We start from the raw sequence: 25443 nt of genomic DNA, 5'->3' as shown, positions 1-25443 counted from the left end.
TACATGCAATGGTCGACCTAAATGCTCGACGCTCGAACTAAGATTAATCAAAGCTCTTTTTAATGTTCGGGTGCGGGAAAAGCGTGATTCTAGCAACTCAGTACCGGTAGGGCTGTTTAAAGGCTGCATTGTTGGCTGCAGAGCTACGGTGCCGTGATGGTGGCAGCGGAAGAGCGAAGATAGGATGGATGAAATGCAGCCTCTCTTGTGCTGGCGCCACCACGCCAATCACCGGCGACAGCTAGCGTCCAACTGGTACAAAATAAACAGCGGAAGCGCATTAAAGGCGACAGACAAGCCGCTTGGTGTGTCAAGTCATGCTAAGCTTGCGAGCAGCGTGTGATTTGAACAGGAGTCTTTTCGCAAGCTGTAGGCTACCAAACGCTGCGAAGCAACTTCCAGCATTTAACTGCCCACACTAGAATGGTAGCCATGCATCTTCCAGCCACGGCACCGATGATTTGCCTGTGGCTTCACTTTTCGGGCACCGAAAATTTCGCGAATGTGGTCCACGCCAAGTGCCAGCTCAGTTTTCTACCGTCGAGCTCCGCCTAAATACGCTTCGATTTTATCCACCAATAGCGTGATCTACCTACCCCTTTATGTGACGTCAGTTTGACCAACATAAACAGGACGAAAAAAGATGGATTAACTATGATTTAGCTGAATTCACTACGTCTTACCGCAAAAAGCAGCAACTTATCAATAGGGCTTGTCTATGAATTTATATGGACATGAGTGGCGACAATGCCAGGATTCGCCCGAGGCTCAAGTTGCCTGGTCGCCCACCACGCAAGACAGCCAGCAGAGCTGCTGCGCATTCGCCAAGCTTCGCCAAGACCAACCCAGCAGAAGAACTACTCCTAAGACATGCCGCTATCCTCCATCGTCGCTGCTGTGTCCACGAACGCGGGCACCATGGCCGTCATGCCGCTGGTACTCGCATCAGCAGGCATCACCAGCTACGCGCGCTACACCGCTTCGCACCCACACGACGATAGTAAGACAAGTACACGCGACCTCGAGCACGAGCGTGAAGAGCAACTTCACCAGCACGTGGCGCTTCCCTGGAAGGGTGCGCGATAATCTCGCTGCCGTTAACGCATGTATTTTATTCTTAAGTGCCCGGCCTAAGACGCTGCGCTGTCGCTAGCTGTACAAGCGATAGCCGCGAAGAGAAGAAAAGCAATACGCAGAAGCGCTTTAGTCCGAGCAATTCGTCGTCACTGATATGCGGGCCGTGTTGAATGCAATTGTAAAGTCTTTTACATGGAGCTCGTGTTGTTGAGTCCCAAGCGTCTAACGTTTGGCGCCTCGTCACATTTTGACCTTTCCGGTCCTTGGTGCAACTTTGGTCTTATCATTCAAAGTTCGTCCCTTCGTAGCCACATGCTGGCACCGCGTAGGACGCTCCATTCGACGCCGCTGAGCGCCTTCCGCCGGGCGCTGGAGCTCGTGCACGCTGATGCTTCAGACGTGGTCTACGATCTGGGCTGTGGAGATGGCCGACTGCTAATCGACGCCGCGCGGAGATTCGGCGTGCGCGCGGTGGGCGTGGAGATAGACCCGAAGCGGGCGCAACAAGCTCGTGACGCAGCGGAGGCCAACGGCGTGGGACATTTAGTAACGGTATATCAAGCCAACGCGTTGGAGTTCGACATCCCTGCGGAAGCTACGATCATTTTCCTCTTCCTCATCAACCGCGGCCTGTCGTACGTCAGCTCCTGGCAATAGTTGTGCCTCCTTGATTCACCAGATGCGTGACTAACAGCCTTCGGTTTTGGACTTTGTAGCTTGGTGCGGCCAAAGCTGGAGAAACTGCAGGCGTGTCGAGTGATCACGTACCTCTATCGAATTCCGAATTTGACGCCGCTGGAGAAGCAATTTGTGCCGACAAGAGAATCAGTTTCGGAGCAGGACGTCACTACATTTAGAAAGCAGGAAGCGAAGGGCAGCAAGAGTGCGGTCGCCCCAGAGGATGTGATGTTCCCAGTTTACATTTATCACTTCCCCACGTCATCGGAATCGGTCATGAGTCTCCCGCAGTCGACGAAGAAGTAATCGAATAGATTGTCCCAAGCGAAATCAAGTACTTGAAGTATAAGCAGCGCGCAAGTCTCCGTTTTGCCATAACCGATGCGATGAAAGAGTTTTCTCTCGCTTGTGCGACGTTGAAGTGGAGAAATGGCTAATCTTGGCTCTACGCGTTGCTGTTTTCTTTTTCGATTATTTTACTTCTTTCTTCTTGTATTGTTATCCTTTACTTGTACACGTACTTCGAAGCAGTAATGAACTTGAATAGACTGCCTCAGATGCATACTTCTGGGTCCTTATGTACAGTACTTCCACAAAGTCAGATCGAAATCATGACTCATTTTAAAGTTGAAGTTAAAGAGGAGTGATGGTCAAATGTCACCAAGTCCGCCACTGTGTAGATACAGGTAGTTGCAAGCAGTGCGTCCCATGGAGCGAGATTTCGATCTAGCAGCAGAGTCTTTGGAGTTGAGAATAGTAGGAATAAAGATGTGGAGCTTTTCGGAGCCGAATGAGCAGGTGAAATGGCCCAGGCAGAACGACGAAATAAAGTTGGTCATTTGATAAATTGCAACAAGCAACACGAACAGCTACAGCTTTCTCATCCGAGAAGATTGGCAACCGTTTACTGCAGATTTATTCGAGGCAAGAGCTTGCCACGTGCTTTTGTTTTTTGCTGTTTAATCGGGGATAAGCTGGAAGAGGTGGTGCTGTAAGGTATTCCTGACGCGGAAGGTAGCCCAACAGGTCGAGATTGCTTAGTTTTCTTCTTCTTGGTGCTAGCATTTGTCATTGAATTCTTGCGAGTTGATTGACTGCTGTTCGTACTCGTTGCGGGGGACGCAGCGTTGTTTCTGGAGAGCGAAAAGCGGCAATTGCCATTCGAGCGCTGGGTACTTCTTGAACTCGGTAGCTGTAAGGAACCTGAACGTCCATCGCTCGGAGCCACATCACTTGGACTGTTATGTGAGCTGTCGCTGCCATCCGCCTCCGGTGAGCTGTTTTAAGCGCAGTTACCAATGAGAAAAACAAAAAGAAGCAAAAAGCAAAATGGCAAATACTTACAAAGGCAAATTTCCCAATGGAAGAAGCGGAATGGAATCGTCATCGTCAGCGTGGTTATCTTTACTTGCAGCGTATCGCCCCGTATGCTGCTCCTGTATCTTGGACTTGCTCGTATTTTTGCTAGACTTGGAAGTTGAAGCGGAAGAGCTGTTACTTTGGCTGAACTCGAGTCCTAGTTGAGCTTTAATGACTGCCATAGGCAAGCTGGATAATTCTGCTGATGTCAGCGGTTCGTTGGCGTAAAATTTGCGGTACTCGCCATTTCCACCTGACGACTGTTGTTCTACTATCTCTGGATTCGAAGCGCTATCCTCCACATTGATTCGTGCTTGGTTATTGTTGACGTCACTTCTGGAACCGGTTGGCAGTGCTGGGGACTGTACTTGCTGTCGTAATGCACGTTGTAGCTCAGCTCGATGTACTTCAGCCTCACGACGACGTTCACGCTCCAAATCAAGTTCTTGTTGCAGTCGAGCTGCTGTGCGTTCGCCCTGTTGTTGAGCTGCTTGCATCCGAGAAGTGGTGTCGGCTATAGTTTGGTTCGCAGCCTGCTGGATATTCGCCAGTCTCTGCGTAGCTGCTCTTAGCTCTGTCCCTGATCGACTAAGTTCCACTTTTGCACGTTCTAGAGCTTGCTTCATCGCCTGAGCTTCACGCTGTGCGCGTGTAACTTGCTGTTGTGAGGCTTCATCTTCATCACGAAGCTCTGCAAGCTGCGCATCAAGTGCACGCCGTTCACGAGCTACTCGAAGAACCTCGTCACGAGCTCTCTCTTCTCCGTCCTGAGCTTCACGCACCTTCGTGTCTAAAGCCAGCTTCAACTCGCTCGCTTTGGCTTGCAGTGCATCTCGAGCCGCAACGAGTGGTGATAATTTGCGTTCAGCCTCATTTGCACGACGTGATAAATTTTCCATTTCACGACCTTTCGCGTCACACTCCTGTTTTTTGCCCTCAAGAGTGTTTGTCGTGCGTTGCAACTTCAATTCCAATTCGCTCAAACGCTCTTCCAGTTCTTCTTGTGTCCGAGCAGCTCCATCTCGTATCTCGCGAAGTTGTGCGTCACGTGTGCGTATCTGCTCTTCGACTTCTCGTAGCTGCGAGCGAATGCCACCTCCATCCTTCTCTTTCTTCGCACGAGCACGCTCGAGCTCAAGAGCGTCTTGAGCTCCTTGCAGCTCCGAGACCAGGTCATCGATCGTTGCATTCGCGGCACTTTGGATCGTAGTGATCTTGCTCTGCAATTCTTCGGACAAAGCGGCGCTCTCTTGGTTCTCAAGCCGTACAGCCTCCAGTTCTTGTCGAAGTTTTTCATGTTCCTCTTCTAGCTGGTGAGCTTGAGCTCGTGCATCTCGACGAGCCACTTCAACAGCTCGCAGTGCATCTTGAGCATCATCTGCAGCTCTCTGGAGCTCTAGCTGCAGTGACTGCTTGGTACGTGACGCACGTTCGAGTTCCGCTTCCAATCGACGCAGTTCTGTAGCTTGCAACTCCTTCTGCGCTTCCAGCTCAGCAAATTGCGGTGTGAGCGTCGCTCGAAGCTGCTCCACCTCGTATCGTGCTTGATTCTGAGTCTCGTGCTGCGATTGGACAGCTGCAGCGAACGCGTTTTCCGCTCGGGCTTGAGCCTGTTGAGTCTCAGACAACTGAAGCACCAGTGTATCACGTTGCTGACGAGAAAGCTCAGCATCTTGAGCACGAGCTTGTTCTAGGTGCTCCACCTTACTCTGTAAATGAGTGAGCATAGTAAGCATCTCTTCAAGTCGCTGGGTCTTTTCCTCTAACGCTCGAGATAGCTCCCGTTCGCTATGTGAGCGCTGAGCCTGTTCTGCATCCCGCGCATGTGCCAGCTCGTCTCTCTCTTCACTCATAGTCTGTGCAACTCGTTCCAGCTCACTTCGAAGCTCTTCAACCTCCCGTATTTTCGTCTGCACTTCTTCCTGTGCGCGTTGTAGCTGGGTAGCGAGATGTTCGTTCGTTCTTCTGGCGCTTTCCTCCAAGTCTGAATGCGTTTCTTGCAGATCTCCATGCGTCAGCTGAAGTTCTCGATACGATCCACGCACTTGCTCGAGTTCTAGCTGCTTGTCATTCACAACTCGGTACTGAGTTTCCAGACTGACATTGAGCTGCTCCGCTTCAGCTAATAATTCGCGCTTCTCGGCTTCCAGAGCTGCACTCCGAGTGCGCTGTGCGTCCAGCACTTTCTGAAGCTGCAAAAGCTGTGACGCACTAACGGATCGGAGATGTTCGAGCTCCTGAATTTGTTGCCGAAGTTGCTCGTTTGAGTGCGTCAGTTGCGCTTCGTGGCCACCAGCATCTTGAGACAGCTTCGCCAGTTCCTCAGCCAGCGTTTTGGCATCCTCACGCGCAGATTCCACTTCTTGTTGAGTGTTTTGCAACTGTGTTTGCAGCTCTTGCTCAAGTGTTTTAAACCTCTCACGATCACCATCTCGTTCTTGTTGCAAGCGAAGGACTTTTAACTGTAAGGGCTCAAGTGAACTAGAGGCTTTCGTGAGTTGCTTGAGCGCTTGAAACACCGCTGGCAACAGTGCTAACGCGTCTTCGTTCCCAGCTAAATTATCGTCATTCTCTTCATTGTCCGACGTAGAATTAGGCGTGATGAGGTCAAGACATTGGCGTGTCAGTCGTTCTGCAGTTTCGCATCGACTTGAAAGCCGCTCGAGCTGAGTATTGGAATCTTCCAGTTGTCCTGCTGTCTCTCGTAGCTGTTCATTGAGCTCTTGAAGTATCCCGTTTTCAGCGGATCCTTGTGCCTCAAGACGAGCTTTGTCCGCTTTAGTGGTTTGCAACTGGGCACGAAGATCTCGGAGTTCATCTTGCGCTTCACGCACAACACGTTCAGCCTCTTCTCGGAGGTCTAGAGCTTGAACTCGCTCTTCTTCGGCCTGTTTTCCGCGCTCAGCAAGCGCTGCTGCATGTTGTTGACTCATTTGCTCTAGCTGTGCTTGGAATCGAGACACTTCAGTGATCATCAGAGCATTGAGCTCTTCCTTCTGAGCTCGCTCCTCGTTAATACTCGCCGTTGCAGCGTCCAACTGTTTCTTCAGCTCATCGTGGAGTTGGTTGCGTTGGGCTTCCGACTGCATCTGCAGCTCCCGTTCACGTGACTTTGCGGCTTCTTGCATCCGAGTGAGATCTTCTTGAGCTTGTGACTGCAGCTCTTGCTCTCGTTGATGAGTAGCTTCAATTTCTTTCGTGGCGTTCCACAAATGCTGTCCAAGCTCTTGCTTTGCCTGTTCCAGTTCACGTAGTTTTTCAAGCATCTTGTCACGCTCTGTGGTTAGTTGAGCATCCAATTCCTGGATTTTCGATTCATGAGAATGCTGAAGTGTTGCTATCTCTGCTTGAAATTCTTCACATTGAGTTTGTTGTTGCTCTTCATAATGAGCACACGTGTTTTGTAGTTCGGTTTGCTGCTCGTTGAGTTCTGCATCATATTTTTCACGCATCTCTTTGGCGCATTGTTGTTGTCTCTGAACTTCATCGTTCAGCACTGACAATTCTTCGCGATGATGAATCGCATTCTCTGCAGTCCCAGCTTCCAGTTTGCTAAGCGCTTCTTGGACACGCACAAGTTCTTCACTAGTGGCACGTTCGTTGTTAGTGACGACGCTTAATTGCTCTCGAGTTTGCGCGAGTTGCTCCGTCAATTGTGTCGTCTCCGCGAGTTTTTCACGCCACGCAGCTGCTGATCCTTCGGACTCTTGTTTCATCTGTTGTAACACCGATCCAAGTTGCTCAAGCACCTGACCACTTTTCTCACTCGGTGGACCTCCCCATGGTTCTCGACTTGTGCTGGAAGTGCTTCGTGTAGTCAAGAAGTGTTGCTGTTGCAGTCCTGGGTACGCGGTGGATGGATATGCTGGCAACGCGGGAGCTGCTCCTGGGTAGCAAAACGCAGCGAGATTTTGTTGTTGAAGCTGTTGAAGTTGAAGCAGCAAGTCTGTACCCCCTACTGGTAGGATCTGCGGCTGAGAAGGGGGAATTTGACGTCCGTGGTCATAGTTCGAATGACTGTAAGTTCCAGCGCCGTCTCCATGGCTTCCAGTGTTCGATTTACGTCGTGACTTGGCAGTGACTGGAGGGGAGCGCTTATCACCAAGCAGCGCGTTGGACGATGGCTTTCGAGAGCTCGACTTCATTGGAACTCAAGACGCAGCTGCTCGATGCGTAAGGTTGCAAAGCTTCCAGCAGCCACTGCTGTCCCTGTCCGTTGAATATTACATTTTCTAAGAACTGGTAGACGTCTATGCATTTTATATATTTTTAGGAGGTTGCGTCGGAGAACACTCAGCTCCATTTAGCCATAATGATTCCTGTGCTCGACAAGCGAGACCGACAAAGACTTCAGGCAGGCAGCTCTGAAGCGATGGGGTCACCTGTAAAAGCTCGAGAATGGGAGAAAACACTCAAAGTCAAGTGTCGACTGTGTGGTGGGTTGCGTTGCAAGCGATGCAGTGAAAGTGCAGCACTGGCGAAACAGGATTCCCCTGTAAAGGGGTTGCATGCTGACTGGGTGGCCGATTGCGCCTTGGCAATGATGCGTCCGTCCTCACGCCTCATGAACGAATACAAAATCGCCGAGCAATTCCACAAGTAGGTATTGACTCGATCCGAAAAAAGTAGGAAGGGCTAACGAACTTGTTTGTAGACTGAATATCACAGCTGTCTTCAACTTGACACTTCCTGGTGAACATCCTTATTGTGGTGACGGTCTTGGCACCAGTGGCTTCCCGTATGACCCTGAAAAGGATCTTATGGCTGAAAACAGTATGACTCTTAATCGTTGTTTGATCGCTTTAACACCTCGGTAAGTCTAACACATCTTGATGATTCTGCAGTTCGGTTCTACAACTTTGGTTGGGAAGATATGACGACGCCGGCATTGGCATTCATGATGGACATCGTCAAGGTCATCGCTTCCGTTTTACTCACGGGTCGTCATAAAGTAGCTGTGCATTGTCATGCTGGCTATGGACGCACTGGAATTGCCATTGCCTGTGCTCTCATCTTCCTCCACAATATCCCACCTGAGCTAGCAATTCGTTTAGTGCGTCGAGATCGTCCTGGGTCCGTCCAGACGGCTGGCCAAGTTCAATTCGTGCATGATTTCCACGCATACCTCAACGCCGCTCGCGTTGTGTTCGCCTTGCCAACAATTCATGATCGATTTACACTTGCAGAGACTGTGGAGCATCAGAATCGTCGTCTACATGGTGCAGGTGCGGTAAACTCGAGCTTACCGAGAGTGCTTGACTTCCTCTGCGCTGAAGTGGAAGGCGCAATAACCGCATCTTCCGACGTCGTGACAGTTGCTTCGGCTTTCGTCAATCATCTGTGCGTTCGTCAGCAAGAAGCTTGGCCCCGAACGATCGAATGTACCAAAGAGTCCTATCGTCCCACATCCTCGGACAACGCTGAACTACTTGATCGGCATCGACAGTTTATCGGGGCAGTAGCGAACGAGTCTTTTAAGGACAACGACGGCATTTCTTTTGATACCATTGAACCTCCCGAGCCTGCAACCAGAGAACTACTCTTCCCAATTAAAGTCGGCTTCAACGTCGGTGAATGGAACTGGGAACAAGCCTCAGCGTCGTGTCCGAATGCCTCGACTCGCGCGGTTTTACTGCTTGACTGGCTCGAACATCTACGAGAGCCTTTAGTAAGCAGCCAACTCGTAGAGAAACTGTTGCATGTATCCCCAGTGCCACCGTTAAAACTCCCCACAACAACCTCTGGCCACCCTGGTGCGATACAACATGCTCGAAGCGAAAGCGAAACTCTCGGCAACACGAGTAACAGCAACTACCAGTTCCAAGGCCTTCACCAACTACCAGCATACGCCATGCGATCTCTGGATCGAATTCTGTCTTGTATGCGTGTTCTCCAAGCTAAATTGGAGCCATTCGCGACAGGAGACATGCTGTTTGATGCAGTTTGTGTACGCACTGCGATGGCTTTATTCCATCTCTCTTCTACTAGCTGCACAACGTCTTCACTGCGACGGCATGCGGATTGTGTCGCACTGTTACTTGATAAGTGGCATACACCTAAGCGACTAGAACTCAACTTGGAATCGCTACAAAAGCTCAGCGTCCATAGACCTTCCACTTGTCGTCTCACTCATTCGGCCAGCACTCTCAGCTACAGCTCCGAGACCGACACGAGTAAGCCCTCGACTTCTCGCTCTCCTTCACATACGCCACGTGAACCGAACGGCACTTTACCCGGCACGTTAAGCGACGATGTGTTAGACTCATTATTGCAATCCCAGACCGGGAGTGCTGAGTCTTTTGGTGCGTTATCGCTGCAGCAACCACACAAACCTCAAGGTGAAGCATACGCAAGACCCAGTATTTCCTGTGGTGCTATCATTACATCTTCACCACGACCATCGCCACGCCCATCGTCTCCAGTCAAAGTCGACCCTCTATTAGCCAGCGTCAGACGAGAGGAGGATGACAAACCATTGTGTCTATCACTACCGTCAACACCAAAGAAGATGGATCTAAGTCCGTTAGCAACACAACTACTACCAGAGAAAGACTCGGAGCTAAGCGACGACAGCTTTGGGATGACCTTCTCGACCGAGTTCACAGCTAGCAACGTCAGTCTCCAGCTGGATTCGTCTGCACTGCCAAGTGTACGTGACGGAGGACGCTACAGCAGAAGGTCAGGGAGTATTGTTAAATAGCGATATGTATCAGATAGAACAGCGAATAAACGCACTCCAAGTTATTGCATCATAGATATACAGGGCTGAGCCATTTAGGCTACGATCTCCGATTTGAGCGTAAGCACCTTGACATTCGCGCCAAGCGTCAACAGTAAAGGCGCTGTGTTCTCCTCGATCTCCACAACCATATTGGATCCAAAGTAGCCTTCGAACTTTTTGCCGTCGGTGAAGCCCAACAATGCACCGTTGCGTTCTCGCACAATGGCACGAGAAGGTTCGCGTTTGAAATGGACTTCTCCCGTTTCTTGATTCACGCTGGGCATCCCACAGCGCGCACACGGTCTCACATTACGGAAAGGAATGCCACCAATTGTGATGCAGTTCCAGTGCTCATCCGCAAACGCCGGACTTCCTCGGAGCACAATGCTAAGTACAACACGAGACAAAATATCATTAAATCAGTGAAACACAAAAGAAAACCATAAGCATTTTGCACGTACTTGGGGCGGAATCGATTCATGGGCACTGGCGTCTCGAGTGTCGTGTTGAATTTCGCTAATGATTCCTCCAGCGCCAAGAGGAATGGGAACGCGTCGGCGAAGTTTGTCGCGTGTCCGGGAGCGTATTTTGGCTTGGTGTGGCGCGTGTATCCGTCTCGAGCCCGCGTGAGACGAAAGTGACACTTGTCTTCCCCCATAAACTCATCCAACCACGTGGCTGCAGCGTCTCCCTGGTCGATGGCTTCCACTTTGTCCTTCCAAATGCTCACGACGCGCAATTGGCCCTCTCCAGTGTGCACCACAGGCACCTCCAGGTCGGGCATTCCCTTGGCTGATAGCACCAGACTCGTGGCTACTGCATCCATACCAGGGAGCACTTTGGGATGAATCAACGCCAGCTTGGGATACCTCCTCTGGGTCACGAACTTATTCCTATCTCCGTCAATAATGACCCACTCTCGATCGTGTAGCAGGCCTTTGGGTGTCAATTGAGCCTGTTTCAGTGCAATACCAGCACAAGACTTGACGGGGTACACAAAAATCCCAGAAACGTGTGGGAACTGCAGCTGTGAGGATTTTACCGTCCTGGTCTCGGAATTTGAGAGCTTCACTTCGTAGCTGTCGGAATCTTCATCGTAGCTCAGCACCGAGCCAGTTTTTAAACCACCGAGAGGTAGTTTTAGCGCCACCACAGCATTTATTGGTAGTAGAATCTTCTGTTTCGCTGCCAATCGCTCTTGAACCTCATCGCGCTGTAGAACGCAGGAGGCCGACGAGGTCTCCTGAGGTTTGGAGAGCTTCTTTTTGACTGCAACCGCCACGACGAGGATCGCAATTGGCGTAGCGATTAGTGTAACGTAATTAATTGTCGAGGGGGACGTCGAAGACGCGGCGTGCACTGCCGGAAGCAGCATCGCCACTATCCAAAGACTCATCTCCATGTTGAATCCAAATCCTTTAAGGTCACTAAAGCGAATTCTGCCTCCTCTCGAGCTAATTTTGTGTCGGACTATTTTCTGTCCAATAAGAGACTCCGACTTAACGACTAGCTCCATGTCACTAAAACGAATTCAGCCAGCCAATCGAACATCCGATCGAATATGGCGGATGAGCTGCAGTTCCTCGTGCACTTCAACCGCACGCTGTGCGTCTCCTTATCCTCTAATGCAGCCACAGTCTCCGGTATCGCCTCCTTTGTCCAACAACGTGAAGGCGTGCCTTCCTCGCTGCTTGATCTGTACGTGAATGGCCGTAAGCTGGACGTGTCTAGCCATGTTCCTTCCTTCCCAACCATCATCCGCGCACGACTGCGTGGCGGTCTACGCGGCGGCAAAGGCGGATTCGGTGCCATGTTGCGTAGCCAGGGAAAAGCTTCGGGCGCCAGAGCCACGACGGACTTCGGTGCGTGTCGAGACCTGCACGGCCGTCGTCTACGTCACGTGAACCAGGAAGTGGCGATGCACAAGTGGCGACACGACGCAGAGACTCGAGCCAAGCGGGACAAAGACGGCATCGAAGACCGAGAGATAATTGACGAAGAAACACCTAGTGGCATCCCTGGCTGGTACCTGGCTACACCCTCATGGGCGGAAGGTATCAAGAAGTCGTACATGAAGAGACGACGCAACACAGTACTGTGTAAGAGCTGGGTGAAAGCGAGACAAGGAAAGAAAGCACCGCCTCCAGGAGCCCCAAGATGGTGGGGCTGTCCACGTGGACGAGACTGTGACTTTGCGCATGGAGAAGAGGAGCTAAGAGGTGAGGCTCTTACAGAGCTAAAACGTGCCAAAAGGGAGGAGGCTCAAAGAGCCAAACAACAGGAACTACAGGATTACGTAGATTTCGAACTGGAGATGCCAGATGATGTGCTGGACGCGATTAAGAGCGGCCTGCGACGTCGCAAGAAGAAGGCAGACGTCAAGATGGAGCTGCAGGAAAAAGATGCTCGAGTGTTGCCACCCGACGCCACTACGTACATCAGTGTACGCTCAGCGCAACGTCCGTTACCGGTTGTGGAGAAGTGGTTGAAGCTAGAAGGAGAACAGGAAGCCGACGCTACTGCGAGTGTGGGGACGACGTTCAAGCATGGGTTGTGTGAAGTACGTGGCCGAGGCAACTTTGGCACGGCGGCAGCGCGACACTGCTGCGTCTTGACGAAGGGGAAATGGTACTATGAAGTGCGCCTCGTGACAGCTGGCGTGGTGCAGATTGGCTGGGCAGACTCGACATTCGAGGCAAACTCGGAAACGGGAGACGGGGTGGGCGACCATGAGCGCTCGTGGGCTTACGATGGCGCTCGACAGGTGAAATGGAATGGTGGCAAGGACGAGCAGTACGCGACGGATGATTCATGGAGTAAGAACGACGTGATTGGCTGTCTGCTGGATCTGGATGAAGGTTTTGTCTCGTTCACTCGGAATGGGGTTGATCTCGGTGTGGCATTTCGCAACGTCAAGCACACGTCGAGTGACTGCGGCTTCTTCCCGGCTATCAGCGTCGAACAGACCGAGATCTTGTTAGTCAACATTGGCTCCCAACCGTTCATGTACGAGGCTCCTGGATTCGAGCCTGTCATCGACGCTCTGGAAGCTGAAAGAGTTGAAGAAGCAACGAACATCAGTAGCGACGAGACGCTAAGCTCAGCAGTCGTAGATGATACCAAAGTACAGGCCGAAGCCAGCCCAGCAAATAATACGAAGGCCGAGAAACCTCAGAAGACAAAGGAGCTTAAGAAGAAGACAACTCCTACTGAACCTCCTATCGACTTGATGAAGTTTGAGAGTCTCGAGTCGCTCGAGGCACTGGGATTGGAGCGCCTGAAGCAAGAACTGAGTCGACGTGACTTGAAATGCGGGTACGTTTACTGCAGACAGATGATGAATACGACACCTATACTAATTTGTTTCTTTGCTTCTTGCTCCGCAGTGGTAACCTGACGGAGCGAGCGTCACGGCTGCTTAGTGTTCGAGGAAAAGCCTGGGACGACATCGATGCCAAACTCAAGGTCAAGCTAAAGACGCAGCAAGCGTAGAGACTTAGCATGCAAAGCAGTTAAGTCTTCTTCATTGAGGCATTTTTAACATCAGAGAATTACGAAAATGTGCAACATGCAACATGCAGACATGTAAGTACAGAATATGCAGATTGAGCTACTACTATACGTGAAGCTAGAAAGGAAAAGCGCAGCAAGTTACTTCTTCTGGCGTGTCGTAGTGACCGAGGTGTACGACATACTGGGCTTGAAGGTGGATTGCGGCGGTGGCGGAGGGACACCGAATGACGGCATTCCTGGGAAGAGTTGCTGGCCATTCGGTGGGGCTCCAGGGTAGCTCATGGGAGGACGTGGCCCGCCAAAGCCACCAAAACCAGACGAACCATTGCTGTGGAACTGCATGGCGAGCGATGCGACATCGAACGCACCTCCACCATTGTTTGACGCGGGTGGAGGGGGTGGAGGCTGTGGGTATCCGGGTGGCTGCATCGCTCCAGGCGGCATGTTTCCTCGCGGGAAGTACATGGGGTTTTGCTGCGGCATCATCGGAGGCATGGGATATCCCGGCGGACCACCCGCAAACTGATTGTTCGGCATCGGGGCCATCGGACGAGCGAACATCGCTTGGCTCTGCTGTTGGTTCAAAAATGGTTGCTGTTGTGGCGGATGAGGAGGCTGTGGAGGCTGCTGAAGTGGCTGCGACGACGGAGCAGAGTTGGGAGGTGGAGGCGGACCGCTGACTTGTACAGACTTCGCAAAATTGGAAAAATTAAAGCTGCCAGCGCTCTCTTGCGTGGTGGCTTGAGTCGATTCCCCATCGGAAGGTCTGGACAAGCCAGGAGGAGGTGCAGATCTACTGGGCGGCGCCGACTGACTGCGAGACTGGCTATCCTCGACAGATACTTCCTCTGCAGAGTCAGGAACATTCGGGGGTGGCGGCTGTGCTGATGACGCAGCCCGAGCAAAGCCGAAGCGAGACTGACTTGCAGTCTCAGCAGACACAGACGGCTGCTGCTGTTCCTCGACAGGTTTGTCTTCTGAAGTTGGAGTCGTCTCCTCTGTCTCTTCGCTTTCTTTGGTCTCATTCGCATCTTCATCGACTTGCTGTGCTTTCTTCTTACGCGAATAGACCTCCACTTCCTCTGAGAGGACGATTTCCACCTCCACTGGTTCGAGTTCAACCATTTGATCCTCCGCTTGGTCACCCAGCAGAGTGTTAAGACTCTTTTGGACGGAAGGATCTTGGAATTGTGCCAGTCGCAGCTGTGCGTACTGTCGGAACTCGAATAGTCGATTCTGTTGCGCCTTCTCAATCGCCACAAGCTCATCCACAAACTTTTCTCGAAGACGCATTCTCTTAATGTATGTGGTCGCCACATGGAACTGTCCTCCTCCAATAGCCTTGCGAATCAAAAGCTCCACATTATACTGCGGTAGATACTCGGTATTGTCTTCTTCTTTCAAGGGAGCCTCCTCTCCATTCGCAGCAGCAAGTGCAGCTTCAGCAGCTGCAACTGCATCGTCCAGCGGGTTCTTGGCCAAGTTGAACTTGATCGCGTACTTGATGGCCTTGTAGAACTCGTTGTGTGCGACCATAGCGTCCACCAGGTATCTCAGCAAGCTTAATGTCGCGTCTCCATTGCCCTGATCCAGTTTAAACTCGCGCAGATAACGCAATGAGGTCACAAAGTCTCCAACATGTGCAGTCTCGCGCACCAACGCTTCGTAAAACTTGGCTCGCGTGTCGTCTTTATCCGATAGTTTGTTCATGCATTTAACAGCCTGAGCCCATTGTCGCTGCTTCATCATCTCTACCGCAAGAGCTTCAAGGGGGAAATCCTTGAACAGCTGCATCTCCATGACGCTGGAGATGGCTTCCTCGTAGCTTCTGGTCTCCAGCATGCCACGTACTAACTGTGAGGCCGGGAAGGTGTCCAGTAGGCCGAATTGCTTGGAAAACTTAAGCGCCGCACGGAATTTACCCGCGCGGATCATAGCTTGGATGAGAGCAGGTGGCGTCCAGCACGGTCTGTCTGCAGCGGCGGAGAGCGTCTCGAAGCCTGGCACCATCTCCTGTGCTAGACGTGTGGCAGCGCTGAACTGTTGCCCTCGAACCATCTCGTTAATGAGTAGCGTGACCAGCGCGTCGTTCTGCTGGAGCTGAAGGTCGCGCACTAGTCGCGCAGCCTGTTCCAGCGCGCATGGGCTCTTGGCTTGCTCCAGCATGAGACGTACCACGTCTGCTGTCTGGAAGCGTGTGCTTAAGTGCGCGCTAGCGGCGATGAGGAAGGCAGCGTCGGCGAATTTCGCAACAATAAGGAGCTGCTGCAGCCGCGCTTCAAGCTGTTCGGGGGTTGCACTGTCTGCGTAGCTGCGAGCCTGCGCTACGCCCAAATCAAATGCGGAGGGAGCAGGTTTTGCTGGAGGCTTGGGCTTGGCATTACGCTGCTTAGGTTGCGACTTGGAGCGTGACGAGGACGAGAAAGGGCGGGTCTTGCCTGTGGAGGTGTCACGACTGGCTTGGGAGACGCCCCGCCAATTGGCGGGCGCCGTCTGCGTCATGAAGGGCGGCGGCGGAAAAACTTGGTGCTGTGGAGGATTTTCTTATGCGTTGGTGGGCTTTTGTAGTGGCGGGGTTTTAGCCAATAAATGGGTGACAGCGGCGAATTACGTTATCGACCAATGAAATACAGGTATACATACAGTAGTACTTCTGTAAGCTTAGTTTAAGATACTTCAAGCCCAAAAGTAAAAATGGCGTTTACATTTGAGGAATTCGGTACAGTATGGACAAGATCGAAGGCCAAAATGTTTGCTCAAGCGAAGGCAGGGAACTTACAGATAGGACACCGTCCCTTCTCCTGAAGCCACGGATCGATACATTGAGGGTGAAACCGGTGGAAGCACGGCATCATACGCACAGGAGCGTCGACCTGGAAAACGTTCAGACACACTGTACAGCTAGCGTTCTCGGATGCTTTCAGCATACTCTCCCTGCAAAACAACAGTGGCAAACAAGCGAGTTCAACATGAGTCTATGCCAGCGCTTCTACAGCTCTGCAAGTCTTGAGCCCATTTGTCTTATCCAGTTCATGGCTTGATGTACGTACGTTACTGTGATGATGGGCAGCTGCTGGATCTGCTGCGGTGTTGCACCCTCTTGGCGGCGCTCGTTCAGCGCCTCGAGTCGCATGAGGCGCTCGTAGTCGTTGCTGTCAAAGTCGCGGTTGCTCATGAGCAGCTGCAGCATGTCACCGTCCAGCTGCTCGTACAGCGCGCGGCTCATCTGCATGACGCCGCGCGGCGCTTGCCTTCTCCGCTGGTTCTGCGGTTGGTTTTGCTTAGTGCCGAAAATGAGCAGCTCCAGGAGCGAGATGATCCCGTACATGACGACGGGTAGGCCGACTGTGGATATATAATAATGAAGAAGGGGTTAACATTCGGTAGCTGCAGCTTGTACAGCGAGACTGAGAGGTTGCCGTACACGCCACGGCGAACGGGAAGAGCGATTGCGGTAGGTACAAGGCAATGAAGGCCACCGCGTCGCCCAGCATGTTTTCTTGTTTGCAGTGCAAGTTGTTATCAGTGTATGTGTACCCGTTTGACGGTACACGCCACGTCCTCCACGGCGCAAATGAAGTCGACCGTTTGAAACCTCTTGCGATTGGTGGAAAAACGGAGCAGCCCTACTCTCGTCGAATTTTCTTCCAATCGAGGTTCGATCCACAGGGATGCGCACCCCGTAGAGGCTCTTCTCTACTCACAGGCTTTCAGTCCAGGGAGAACGACAGAGACAAAGTCGCCGACACCGACGGAGGGAAGAAGCCGCCGCGCCGCTTAGATCGCAGTCTCCCTCGCCCAATATACACAACGCCTTCGATATGAGCGACAATAAAGAATACAAGCTGGTACGCTACTTGCGAAGAAGGTTGAAGGAGTGACCGCCGAGAGAGAGAGAGAGAGAGAGAGAGAAGCGACGCTCCATCCTTCCCTTCTTTTCTCTCCCTTCAAACCTGAGTTTTGATGAATTAACCTTGGATAATTATGTTGTAGGTGGTACTTGGTAGTGGTGGTGTGGGTAAATCTGCGCTGACCATCCGCCTCGTGACCGACAACTTCCTGGAGGACTATGACCCCACTATTGGTAAGCTACAGAGAATAACCTTCATCGTCATGCTGAGTCATAATAATTAGACTATAAGACTACAGATACTAACTTGAATTGCAATAATTCTTTTTTCATACAGAGGACAGCTACCGGAAGCAGACGACTATCGATAACAGTCCAGCGCTGCTGGATATTCTGGATACGGCCGGCCAGGAGGAGTACACATCCATGCAGGACCAGGTACGCTGTCGCTGCTACAGATGAAGATCGTATCGGGCGCTAATGCTCTCGTTGCAGTGGATGCGTGAGGGCAAAGGCTTCTTGCTGGTGTACAGCGTGACCAGTCGTAGCTCTTTCGACGACATTTCCGCCTTCAAAGACAAGATCTTGCGTGCCAAGGACGTCGATAACGTGCCAATTGTGCTGGTCGGTAACAAGTGCGACCTGGAGCCTCAGCGACAGGTGGCCGCTAATGAGGGCAAAGAGCTTGCCCGTCAGTGGGGCTGCTCCTTTATGGAGACCAGTGCCAAAGAGAGAGTACGTCTCCGCTATCAGGTCTTGTTCAGGCTATGTGTCGATCTAATGTCGCTGTATCTCGTCTTGTAGATATTGAATGAGGAGTGCTTCTATCAGGTGGTGCGTGAGATCAGGAAATCTGAGCGTCCTGTGCGTGTGGAGCGACCGCAACCCACGCAGAAGCCACAGAAGAAGTCCGGGTTCAAGTGCACCATCCTATAGAAGCGCGCGAGCCTTTCGCACGTTGCGTCGCGTCGTACGAGGCCTCCAGCTTCTATCGTCTCGTCACGACGTTTTGCTGCTTACATAACATCAGTCAGTTTAGCCCACTTCAGAATCCAATAAGCCACTCACCACTCTACCGCTCCATTCACTCAGTCACTTGTCTCGTGTCAGCCTGATATTAATCACCAACGAGCAGATCGGCTTCATTAAAGTTTCTTCAGAAGTGCCTGGTTTCATATACTGCGCTCATTCCTTCACAAATATAAGTAGTAGTAAGCTTACTAAAATACATAGCACTAGGTAACCTAGCGTTTGAACTCCGCATTAGTAGTACTACCCTACATGTAGTACCTGGGCTGTAAAATTAAAATGTTGGATTATTAAAAGTACTAGCTCAGGGTCGATAGATTAGCTATTATAATCCATTGGAACCAATATTTTTAAATGGTTTTAATTAAGGGCCACACTATGCAATACATGTTGAGACCTAGAATCGACGCCTATTAATAAAAACGCTTTTATTGCCTGCAAATTCCTAAAAACCTTAAAAGGCTCAATATTAATTATTAAATTTTATAATCATAATGTATTAATATAATAATTTAGTTTTTTTTTAGCAGGTAGAAAAACAGTATGTCAAGGAAAATAAGAAAGCTAGGTCAAAATCGAGTAAGGCAACACAATGAACGAGCGACAGCTTTCGTTTTTTGTGAATACCGGTACATGGCAAGTACGCTGTAACGTCAGGCTGCACCAGGCAATATAGTCAGTTGTTGAAGCAACCAAGGTTGGTTGTGAGCTATAATACGTAGTCAATTAGAATCAGGCGCCCATGAAGCATTAAAATCATGTACAGGTTGGTTGGACCAAGTTAGCAACTTGGTTTCTATGCTTACCAGGAGTGTTGTCGGGGGCTGCACAGCGAAACTATTCGTGTAGCGTCTGGCTATGCTAATAAAAAGCCACTTGAGCTAGCTGGTTGTGGTGTCGCTTCCACCATTGTAACGCGTACATACAAGCAAAAAAATAACACCAAGTCGAGTTTTGATCAGACGTGTCTGTGTCTGTGTCTATCTCTAAAATGCCCAAACGGTACTGATTTAGGCTAGGTGCAGCGCAAACGATTAATGTAAAATGCTGGATAAATAATGTTACCAAAAATTCAAATTGTTGTCTGATGATGTTAAAATGCGTGCTCACTCCAAGATGATAACGCTCTTAGTACACAAAAGAAAAACTCAATTAGCTTTTGTACTGCGCCACATGCTGCTCCGATTCTCGCCGCCCCACATACAACGGTCTGATCCCTGCTCCAACAGTGACTTTTACTGCTCAAGCTGCAGACTTGCAACTTGACACGTCCTTCTCGAACCACAACATTGACAAGACACTCCTCGAGGGTCTAGACCGACCCTTGGCAGCTGCCACCGAGCTTTCGGTGCTCTAACACCTCTCAGCTGCAGCAGGTATCTGAGTCGAATCTTGTCAAGAGTCCTGGTGAACGTCTTTCACCTTGGACAACTTCAACACGCCCCTTTCAATCTGCTCGGGCGCATAGTACCCCCGTACCTCAATGTCTCGGGGTTGCCGACTGTAGCTAGGATTTATAGCCATAATAAGAGCGACTTGACTATCAATTTCAATGCGTAGTTCAACCAGGCGCTTCAGAATGATTTCCTGAAGTATGTTACTTTCAGCTACCGCTTCCAAATCTGCCTTACATTAGGCGACATATTCAGGCTCAGCAGTAGAGAGCAACGATGTATTGTCGTCACGACATCCGTGAAATGGGCCCTCCAGTCAGCGCAAAATTCAAATTTGGTAATGCTTTTCCGTTTCAGCCCAGTCACTGTTATAAATACTTTCCAGCTTGATTGCCGTAGCTTCATCTTTCTGTCCTTTGTAAGTGATCCCGTAGTTTGTTGTGCGAACCATTCAACGTAGAACACGCTTTAGGGCACCTGCGTGCTTATTCGACGGCTTGGATACGAACCTGCCTAAAATGAGACTGGCATAATTGCTCTGACAAATTGTGCTGTTGTCGGGAGTCTGTTCAGCCTCAACTACTAAAATTGAGTCAAAAGTCCTTGGTCCTTAATTACGTATGCCGTATTCAGCTCTTTAAACAGTGCTATTTTGCTTCCTTCGTCATTCGTGGCAACCAAAATATCGTCCACGTAGATGGGCCCTAGCATGACTGTCTCCCCTTCGAACCGATAGTGCGAACACGGCTCTGTCAACGAGTGCTTGTAATCATGATCAAATAGCCATTTGTTCAGTTCTGAATTCCACTCTGGACCTGATTGTCGTAGCCCGGACAACGCATCACTACAGCGTACATGTGCCCATTAGCTTGGCATACTATGCCAGGCATAGGTATCCATCAATTGACTTCAAGTATTGTCGGATGCTAAGTGACGCGCTTAAGTATGTATATCTCTATCGTTAACCTGTAAGTTCAGCAATGCCTCCAAAGCTACCAGCTGTCAAAACGGCGACATCCGTGTCACTGGCGCAAAAGCTTACCTGAAATCAATTCCAGGTCTCTGATGCTACAATTTGACCTTTGAAACGAATTACGAAGCCCAGGTGGTCGGACCTCAGAGCATAGACCCTTTGTGTGTTGATAGGCTTTACATCCTCAGGAACCTTCTCATTAGGAATCTCCACAAGGACGCCTTAGGCTATGAGTGCAGCCATTTCCGCCATTTCGGACAACACTCATAAATCTGCATAGCTCGATCGTCTGGCTTCACACCGGTTTCTGGGTATTTTCACGTCACTATTAATAGCCCTAATAGGCCTGTCGTGCTTATCAAGTACTCGTGACGTTTTCTAAGTCGCGTTTACCACACAATCATCCAGGTACCGTGGTCGACGACGTTCATAAAACTCACGAAGACTTGTACGCGTGCGCTTGGCCTCTGTCTTTTCAGCACTACGTCCAGTCCTCAACTCCTCCAAAGAAGTCCCGCGACACCCCCGCTTTCAAACCGCTGGCATCCACCGTGTCTGCTTCAAGCTACATGCCGATATCCTGCTCACTACCGTCATTGGAAATGAAATACTACGCACCGACACTTTGTCGGCATTCCGAATCTTATCCACGTCTGGCTTGCTATCCACCCCCACGTTCAAATCCTCAGGCTCTGATTCGCACAGCACGGCGGTCGACTTATTTCCATCAAAACCTCCGTCCGCTGTGGTTCCCACTGGGCAGTCTGGCTGTATACCGGCTCACGAGTATCACTCGACTGAGACGATTGTCTCTTTGTTTCATCGCTTGATATTGCTGACACGGTTTCGCAGTCTTCATTCTACCAGCTGCCTGTATTCGAAATCGTTTTTACAGCATTGCCACTGTCACCTTGTCCAGCTATTGATGCATCATTATCCGCTGCACTTAGCTCAGTACCTGCCAGCTGCCATCACTCGCCTCTGCTCACATACTTCAGCGACACCATACCTCACACTCATCGCTTTGCTACCCTCATCCAGTACTTCACCCGTTCGACGTCTGCAAGTATCGCCAGTACTAGCAGCGACTACCGCACTATGGACTGTCTATTAAAAGTCATCTTTCGCCACGTAATTGTATTTCTCGAGGTCCTCAGTGTCCAGCACCAATGTCTCGTCAATGCTCAACTCGCTTGCAAAATAAGTTTCGCCTCCCATAAGCATGGTAGGCATTTCGTCATCTCTAGTTACCATGTTACTGCTACCTCCATTGGCCTGCTAGAAGTGCGGAGCTTCTAAGTCTGTATCTTCTTCGTCGACTGCGTGGTGATTTCGATACATAACATTTTCAGCCACTCTCAAGTCCGGAACAAACTTGACAGTCCTGTCCTCTGGAAAGAATTCTTTGCATCCAACCACGTCCTCTGCATAGCCTAGAGCGAATACCAGTCGTGTATTGTCGTGACGCTTTCGCCGTTCAGGTGGCACTGGTACATGTACGTATGCAAGCGAACCAAACTTGCGGATGTGATGTAGATCCGGTTTCAGACCAAACATCTTGCTGAGAAGGAGCACCCCAAAAAGGTTGACAGCTTGTAGGAGTTCGTATAGAAAACAAAATATCTGATGCGCTTTTTGAGTATTCTACCGTCGGTTTGCGGAGTAATTCTTTACACCGGCGACAAATACCAGTGTACCGTCGGACCCGTGGGTTTCAAAGTTCTTGCAGCAGGTGACGTCCTTGTAGCCGTCGTGGTTCTCCTTACAGCATCTCGCGGTTGGTACTTGCGTCGTTGGCACTTGACAGCCCAAAGACCGACAGTAGGCTTGCCCTCTTGCTCGGCCACGGGCTTAAGGTCTCATAACTCCGGCAAATCTTCGCTTCAACCACACAAACCACGAGGTTGTCCATTCCACGCGAGATAACCTGTCCAAAATTGTCACCTTTATAGAATTAGCACCAAAACAAAAAGCTATATCGATTTCATCACTTGTTTTGTCTTTATCTTTGTGAGACTCCCGAAAATCGCCACTTTCTCTACACAAATCCAAGAAACTGCCCATCCCACGCTAGAGATTCTGTCCGAAATCGCCACCTTCGCCACCGTAGTGTTTCATTTCGGAGCAACTTTGCCTCGTTTAGCCGCCTTGGCTATCGATGATCTTCCCTGCCACTTCTGACTGGCTGCAGTCACCATCGTGCTACGACCACTGCGCACACCTTCCACATCGCAGCGCTGGGCACTACAGGATGGAATACGATACTCTATTTTGCTCGTCTCATTTGGCTGTGGATGATCGAGGCACAACTCACGCGCGAAGGTCATTCATCGCGGTTTGCATTGTTTAATAATGGCGCCAAATTTGAATGTAGACAAAGAAAAAAAAAACGAGATGACCATCACTCTTTACAAACTTCTGCCTAAAGGATACTCTGGCGATGTAGCCACTACTATTACCGAAACTAACTTCTGAAAGTAATACACATTCAAGCAAATTCGGGGAGGCGATCTGTCGTTTGGTAAATCCATCAAATGAAATACAAGCACCAAGCTGCAGATCAGACCAGTGTCAGGTGCTAGGCCCACCGCATACCCAACCTAGAACAGGGTTGGCTGCTAAACCGTACAAACCCCGCTGTAGATCAGCAGACCATAAAATATTCTGTAATTAAACGTCGGATCTACTGTGGGGTTCTTGTGTATTTTTAGCTCGCGAAAAAAGAAACTTGCAAATTTCTAATAAATTGCTGAGAAGTGTAATGGAGTTGGTCGGTGAAATGAAAGCGGTCAGTGCAATGACATTGACTGAAATTTAATCAAACCGCGTATCATGCGCCAAACAAAATTGTGTCCAACCGCCCATGTCTAGCCACATGGGTTCATCCGAGATGGCAAGGACTAAATTTATAGCAAACACGTCCACTAAATGTTTGGTGCCCAGCCTTAAGCTTGCCGAAAACTCCAAGCGCTTAACCCCCCCCCCCCGGCTCGCTTTGATAAAGAAGACTTACGAGCCAACGGATTTTAATGGATGCTACCTTGAGGGAGACGCTGGTGATGAAGACTTTGAATATACCCAAGCAGAGACTTCTGATGATACCCCAAGGTCCCGGAAGTCAGGTTCCCAAAGACATTAATGCTATCTTGGCGTGACGAAGCCCGCGAAGGAGGAAATACCCAAAAAGAAGCCGAAAGAGTTTAGCTGTTGCAGTTTATCGAAAACAATAGCACAAAGGCTCTCTATAATTTAGCCACATCAAATCGTACAAGTGCTCCTAAATGAGTGACGATGTGTATTGAGCTATCTTGCTGCTTAAGCTAAAGCTCCGAATGCATTCTTAGCCAGCTTCAGCTGTACAAGTGTTAGCGTTGATCTGAACCCTATGATCTTTATCAAAGAGACCGAGATTCCTCGCGACAAATCTGCACCTTGGCCTATGTGGGTCAATTGCGTCGCTGTTCCACGCGTACTTGATCACGTCGCGACAGATGGCGTTGTGCAAATGGTGGTCGACAATAAGAACAGCTAAGACATCAAGAAGATTGTGCTGCTGGAAACAGCTGACAAGGTTTAGAGTAACCGTGCTAGCGTGCCGTCAAGGACCATGAGCTCAAAAGCGTTCGTAGCGTAGGTCAAGCGTGATTCATACAAGCCGTTGAATGCTCCGCTGGCACCAGCACCTCGACGAAAGCGGATCTACCGACAGGCGCCAGCCGCTGAGGCATGCTCTATTTTGGAGTTAGATAATATCTAGTATTGTTAGTAGTGATGCCCGTGTACTTACCCTTAAGCCCTGAACTTTTCTTAGAGTCCCTATGGAGGCCTGCAGGCCCCTAGATCGCGTATCATAAAGGCCTAAAGCGACCCAATCGAGTTCACCGCTGCCGATACTCGGTAGGTCCACTTTGGCGACACAGAGGGGCGACTTAATGAGATGAGTAGACAATAGCATCAGAAAGAGAAGACGCATTAGACGGCTGGGCTAATGCGTCTTCTCTTTCTGATGCTAGACGCAGGTTCTCGGATGACCAGCTTAGGTAACTTGATATTGCACGGCTCGATAATACTGGAATTCTGTCTGTGCCTTGTCTTCGAGATTGGCATCCCGCTTGTTGTTAGGAATACAACGTTGAGAGCGTCCATCACGGCCGCGTTTTCTGACATCATGTGCTTGTAGTGAATTGCCATAAAGCACTCAACATGATACCCTCTCCGACACCGTGTGCAAGCATATTTTACTCGGTTCTTGCCACCACGGATCGAGCAAAGAAGACACAGCAGCTTTCCTCGGCTTCGGGTAAGCATGTGCTGCGACTGATCACTACCGACGATGTCTTCAATGGGCTCTCGATGATTCACTCTGTGTCTGAGAGATTGCATATGCATGTGCTGAGCTGCCACAAGCAGATTGACTATCTCCTCCTTTGCTTCGCGTAAACTTTTGGGCGCCGATACTTCGACTTCACGATCATTGGCACCATCTGTAGCGGCGTGTCCATTGACAACAGCGATGATAACCTGGTACATGGCATACGCATTGTGGATTGCCACGTCCAGCAACCAAGTGAAAATGCTCATTTGCAGTCGTTTCTCCCTTCGCCGAGTAGGATTAGTGCTACGAAGTTGGTCAAATCGATCCACTGCATTCACGTACTTGCTGTACGCGCATACAATGACAGGTGCGCATACTTTCGATCGACAAAACACCCCCGTACCCGTCCATCTCTTTATAAATCCCGTGCCATTGCAACACATTTGTGCTTCACGTGACGAACCATCTAGCACATTTGATGAGGGTGTCGCTGTAAGATCATTTGCGTAAAACATCACGACTCGCTTGTCTCGA

General features: G+C 50.2%; 9 protein-coding genes across 9 annotated transcripts; 4 read left to right on the top strand and 5 right to left on the bottom strand.

Annotated features, from left to right (window-relative positions):
* Positions 1 to 1389: 1389 nt before the first annotated feature.
* Positions 1390 to 2061, top strand: PITG_03943 (uncharacterized protein; the record flags this gene model as incomplete). Its single annotated transcript, XM_002906930.1, has 3 exons — positions 1390 to 1712; positions 1794 to 1905; positions 1978 to 2061. The coding sequence occupies 3 exons, from the start codon at positions 1390 to 1392 to the stop codon at positions 2059 to 2061; spliced, it is 519 nt and encodes a 172-aa protein (XP_002906976.1).
* A 598-nt stretch (positions 2062 to 2659) lies between these two features.
* Positions 2660 to 7259, bottom strand: PITG_03942 (plectin-like protein; the record flags this gene model as incomplete). The annotated part of the gene is made up of 2 exons (XM_002906929.1): positions 2660 to 3032; positions 3100 to 7259. The coding sequence occupies 2 exons, from the start codon at positions 7257 to 7259 to the stop codon at positions 2660 to 2662; spliced, it is 4533 nt and encodes a 1510-aa protein (XP_002906975.1).
* Positions 7260 to 7486: 227 nt separating this feature from the next.
* On the top strand, positions 7487 to 9814 carry PITG_03941 (uncharacterized protein; the record flags this gene model as incomplete). The annotated part of the gene is made up of 4 exons (XM_002906928.1): positions 7487 to 7713; positions 7769 to 7887; positions 7959 to 9287; positions 9459 to 9814. The coding sequence occupies 4 exons, from the start codon at positions 7487 to 7489 to the stop codon at positions 9812 to 9814; spliced, it is 2031 nt and encodes a 676-aa protein (XP_002906974.1).
* Positions 9815 to 9888: 74 nt separating this feature from the next.
* Positions 9889 to 10661, bottom strand: PITG_03940 (uncharacterized protein; the record flags this gene model as incomplete). The annotated part of the gene is made up of 2 exons (XM_002906927.1): positions 9889 to 10222; positions 10297 to 10661. The coding sequence occupies 2 exons, from the start codon at positions 10659 to 10661 to the stop codon at positions 9889 to 9891; spliced, it is 699 nt and encodes a 232-aa protein (XP_002906973.1).
* Positions 10662 to 11396: 735 nt separating this feature from the next.
* On the top strand, positions 11397 to 13327 carry PITG_03939 (uncharacterized protein; the record flags this gene model as incomplete). Its single annotated transcript, XM_002906926.1, has 3 exons — positions 11397 to 12893; positions 13029 to 13150; positions 13222 to 13327. The coding sequence occupies 3 exons, from the start codon at positions 11397 to 11399 to the stop codon at positions 13325 to 13327; spliced, it is 1725 nt and encodes a 574-aa protein (XP_002906972.1).
* A 159-nt stretch (positions 13328 to 13486) lies between these two features.
* Positions 13487 to 15850, bottom strand: PITG_03938 (uncharacterized protein; the record flags this gene model as incomplete). The annotated part of the gene is made up of 1 exon (XM_002906925.1): positions 13487 to 15850. The coding sequence occupies one exon, from the start codon at positions 15848 to 15850 to the stop codon at positions 13487 to 13489; it is 2364 nt and encodes a 787-aa protein (XP_002906971.1).
* Positions 15851 to 16030: 180 nt separating this feature from the next.
* PITG_03937 (uncharacterized protein) lies at positions 16031 to 16842 on the bottom strand (the record flags this gene model as incomplete). Its single annotated transcript, XM_002906924.1, has 3 exons — positions 16031 to 16278; positions 16395 to 16693; positions 16773 to 16842. 3 exons carry the CDS (start codon positions 16840 to 16842, stop codon positions 16105 to 16107), a joined length of 543 nt encoding a protein of 180 aa, XP_002906970.1.
* Positions 16843 to 17061: 219 nt separating this feature from the next.
* Positions 17062 to 18267, top strand: PITG_03936 (ras protein let-60; the record flags this gene model as incomplete). Its single annotated transcript, XM_002906923.1, has 5 exons — positions 17062 to 17196; positions 17342 to 17432; positions 17536 to 17636; positions 17694 to 17933; positions 18003 to 18267. 5 exons carry the CDS (start codon positions 17170 to 17172, stop codon positions 18132 to 18134), a joined length of 591 nt encoding a protein of 196 aa, XP_002906969.1.
* Positions 18268 to 21075: 2808 nt separating this feature from the next.
* Positions 21076 to 23459, bottom strand: PITG_03935 (uncharacterized protein; the record flags this gene model as incomplete). Its single annotated transcript, XM_002906922.1, has 6 exons — positions 21076 to 21159; positions 21213 to 21362; positions 21588 to 21672; positions 22361 to 22521; positions 23190 to 23209; positions 23453 to 23459. 6 exons carry the CDS (start codon positions 23457 to 23459, stop codon positions 21076 to 21078), a joined length of 507 nt encoding a protein of 168 aa, XP_002906968.1.
* Between the last annotated feature and the right edge of the window lie 1984 nt (positions 23460 to 25443).

The sequence above is a fragment of the Phytophthora infestans genome, genomic scaffold, assembly GCF_000142945.1.
Source record: "Phytophthora infestans T30-4 supercont1.4 genomic scaffold, whole genome shotgun sequence".
In the NCBI taxonomy this organism is placed as follows: Eukaryota; Oomycota; class Peronosporomycetes; order Peronosporales; family Peronosporaceae; genus Phytophthora; species Phytophthora infestans.
The sequence above is the reverse complement of the archived record's forward strand: the minus strand, read 5'-3'. Positions and strand labels throughout refer to the sequence as shown.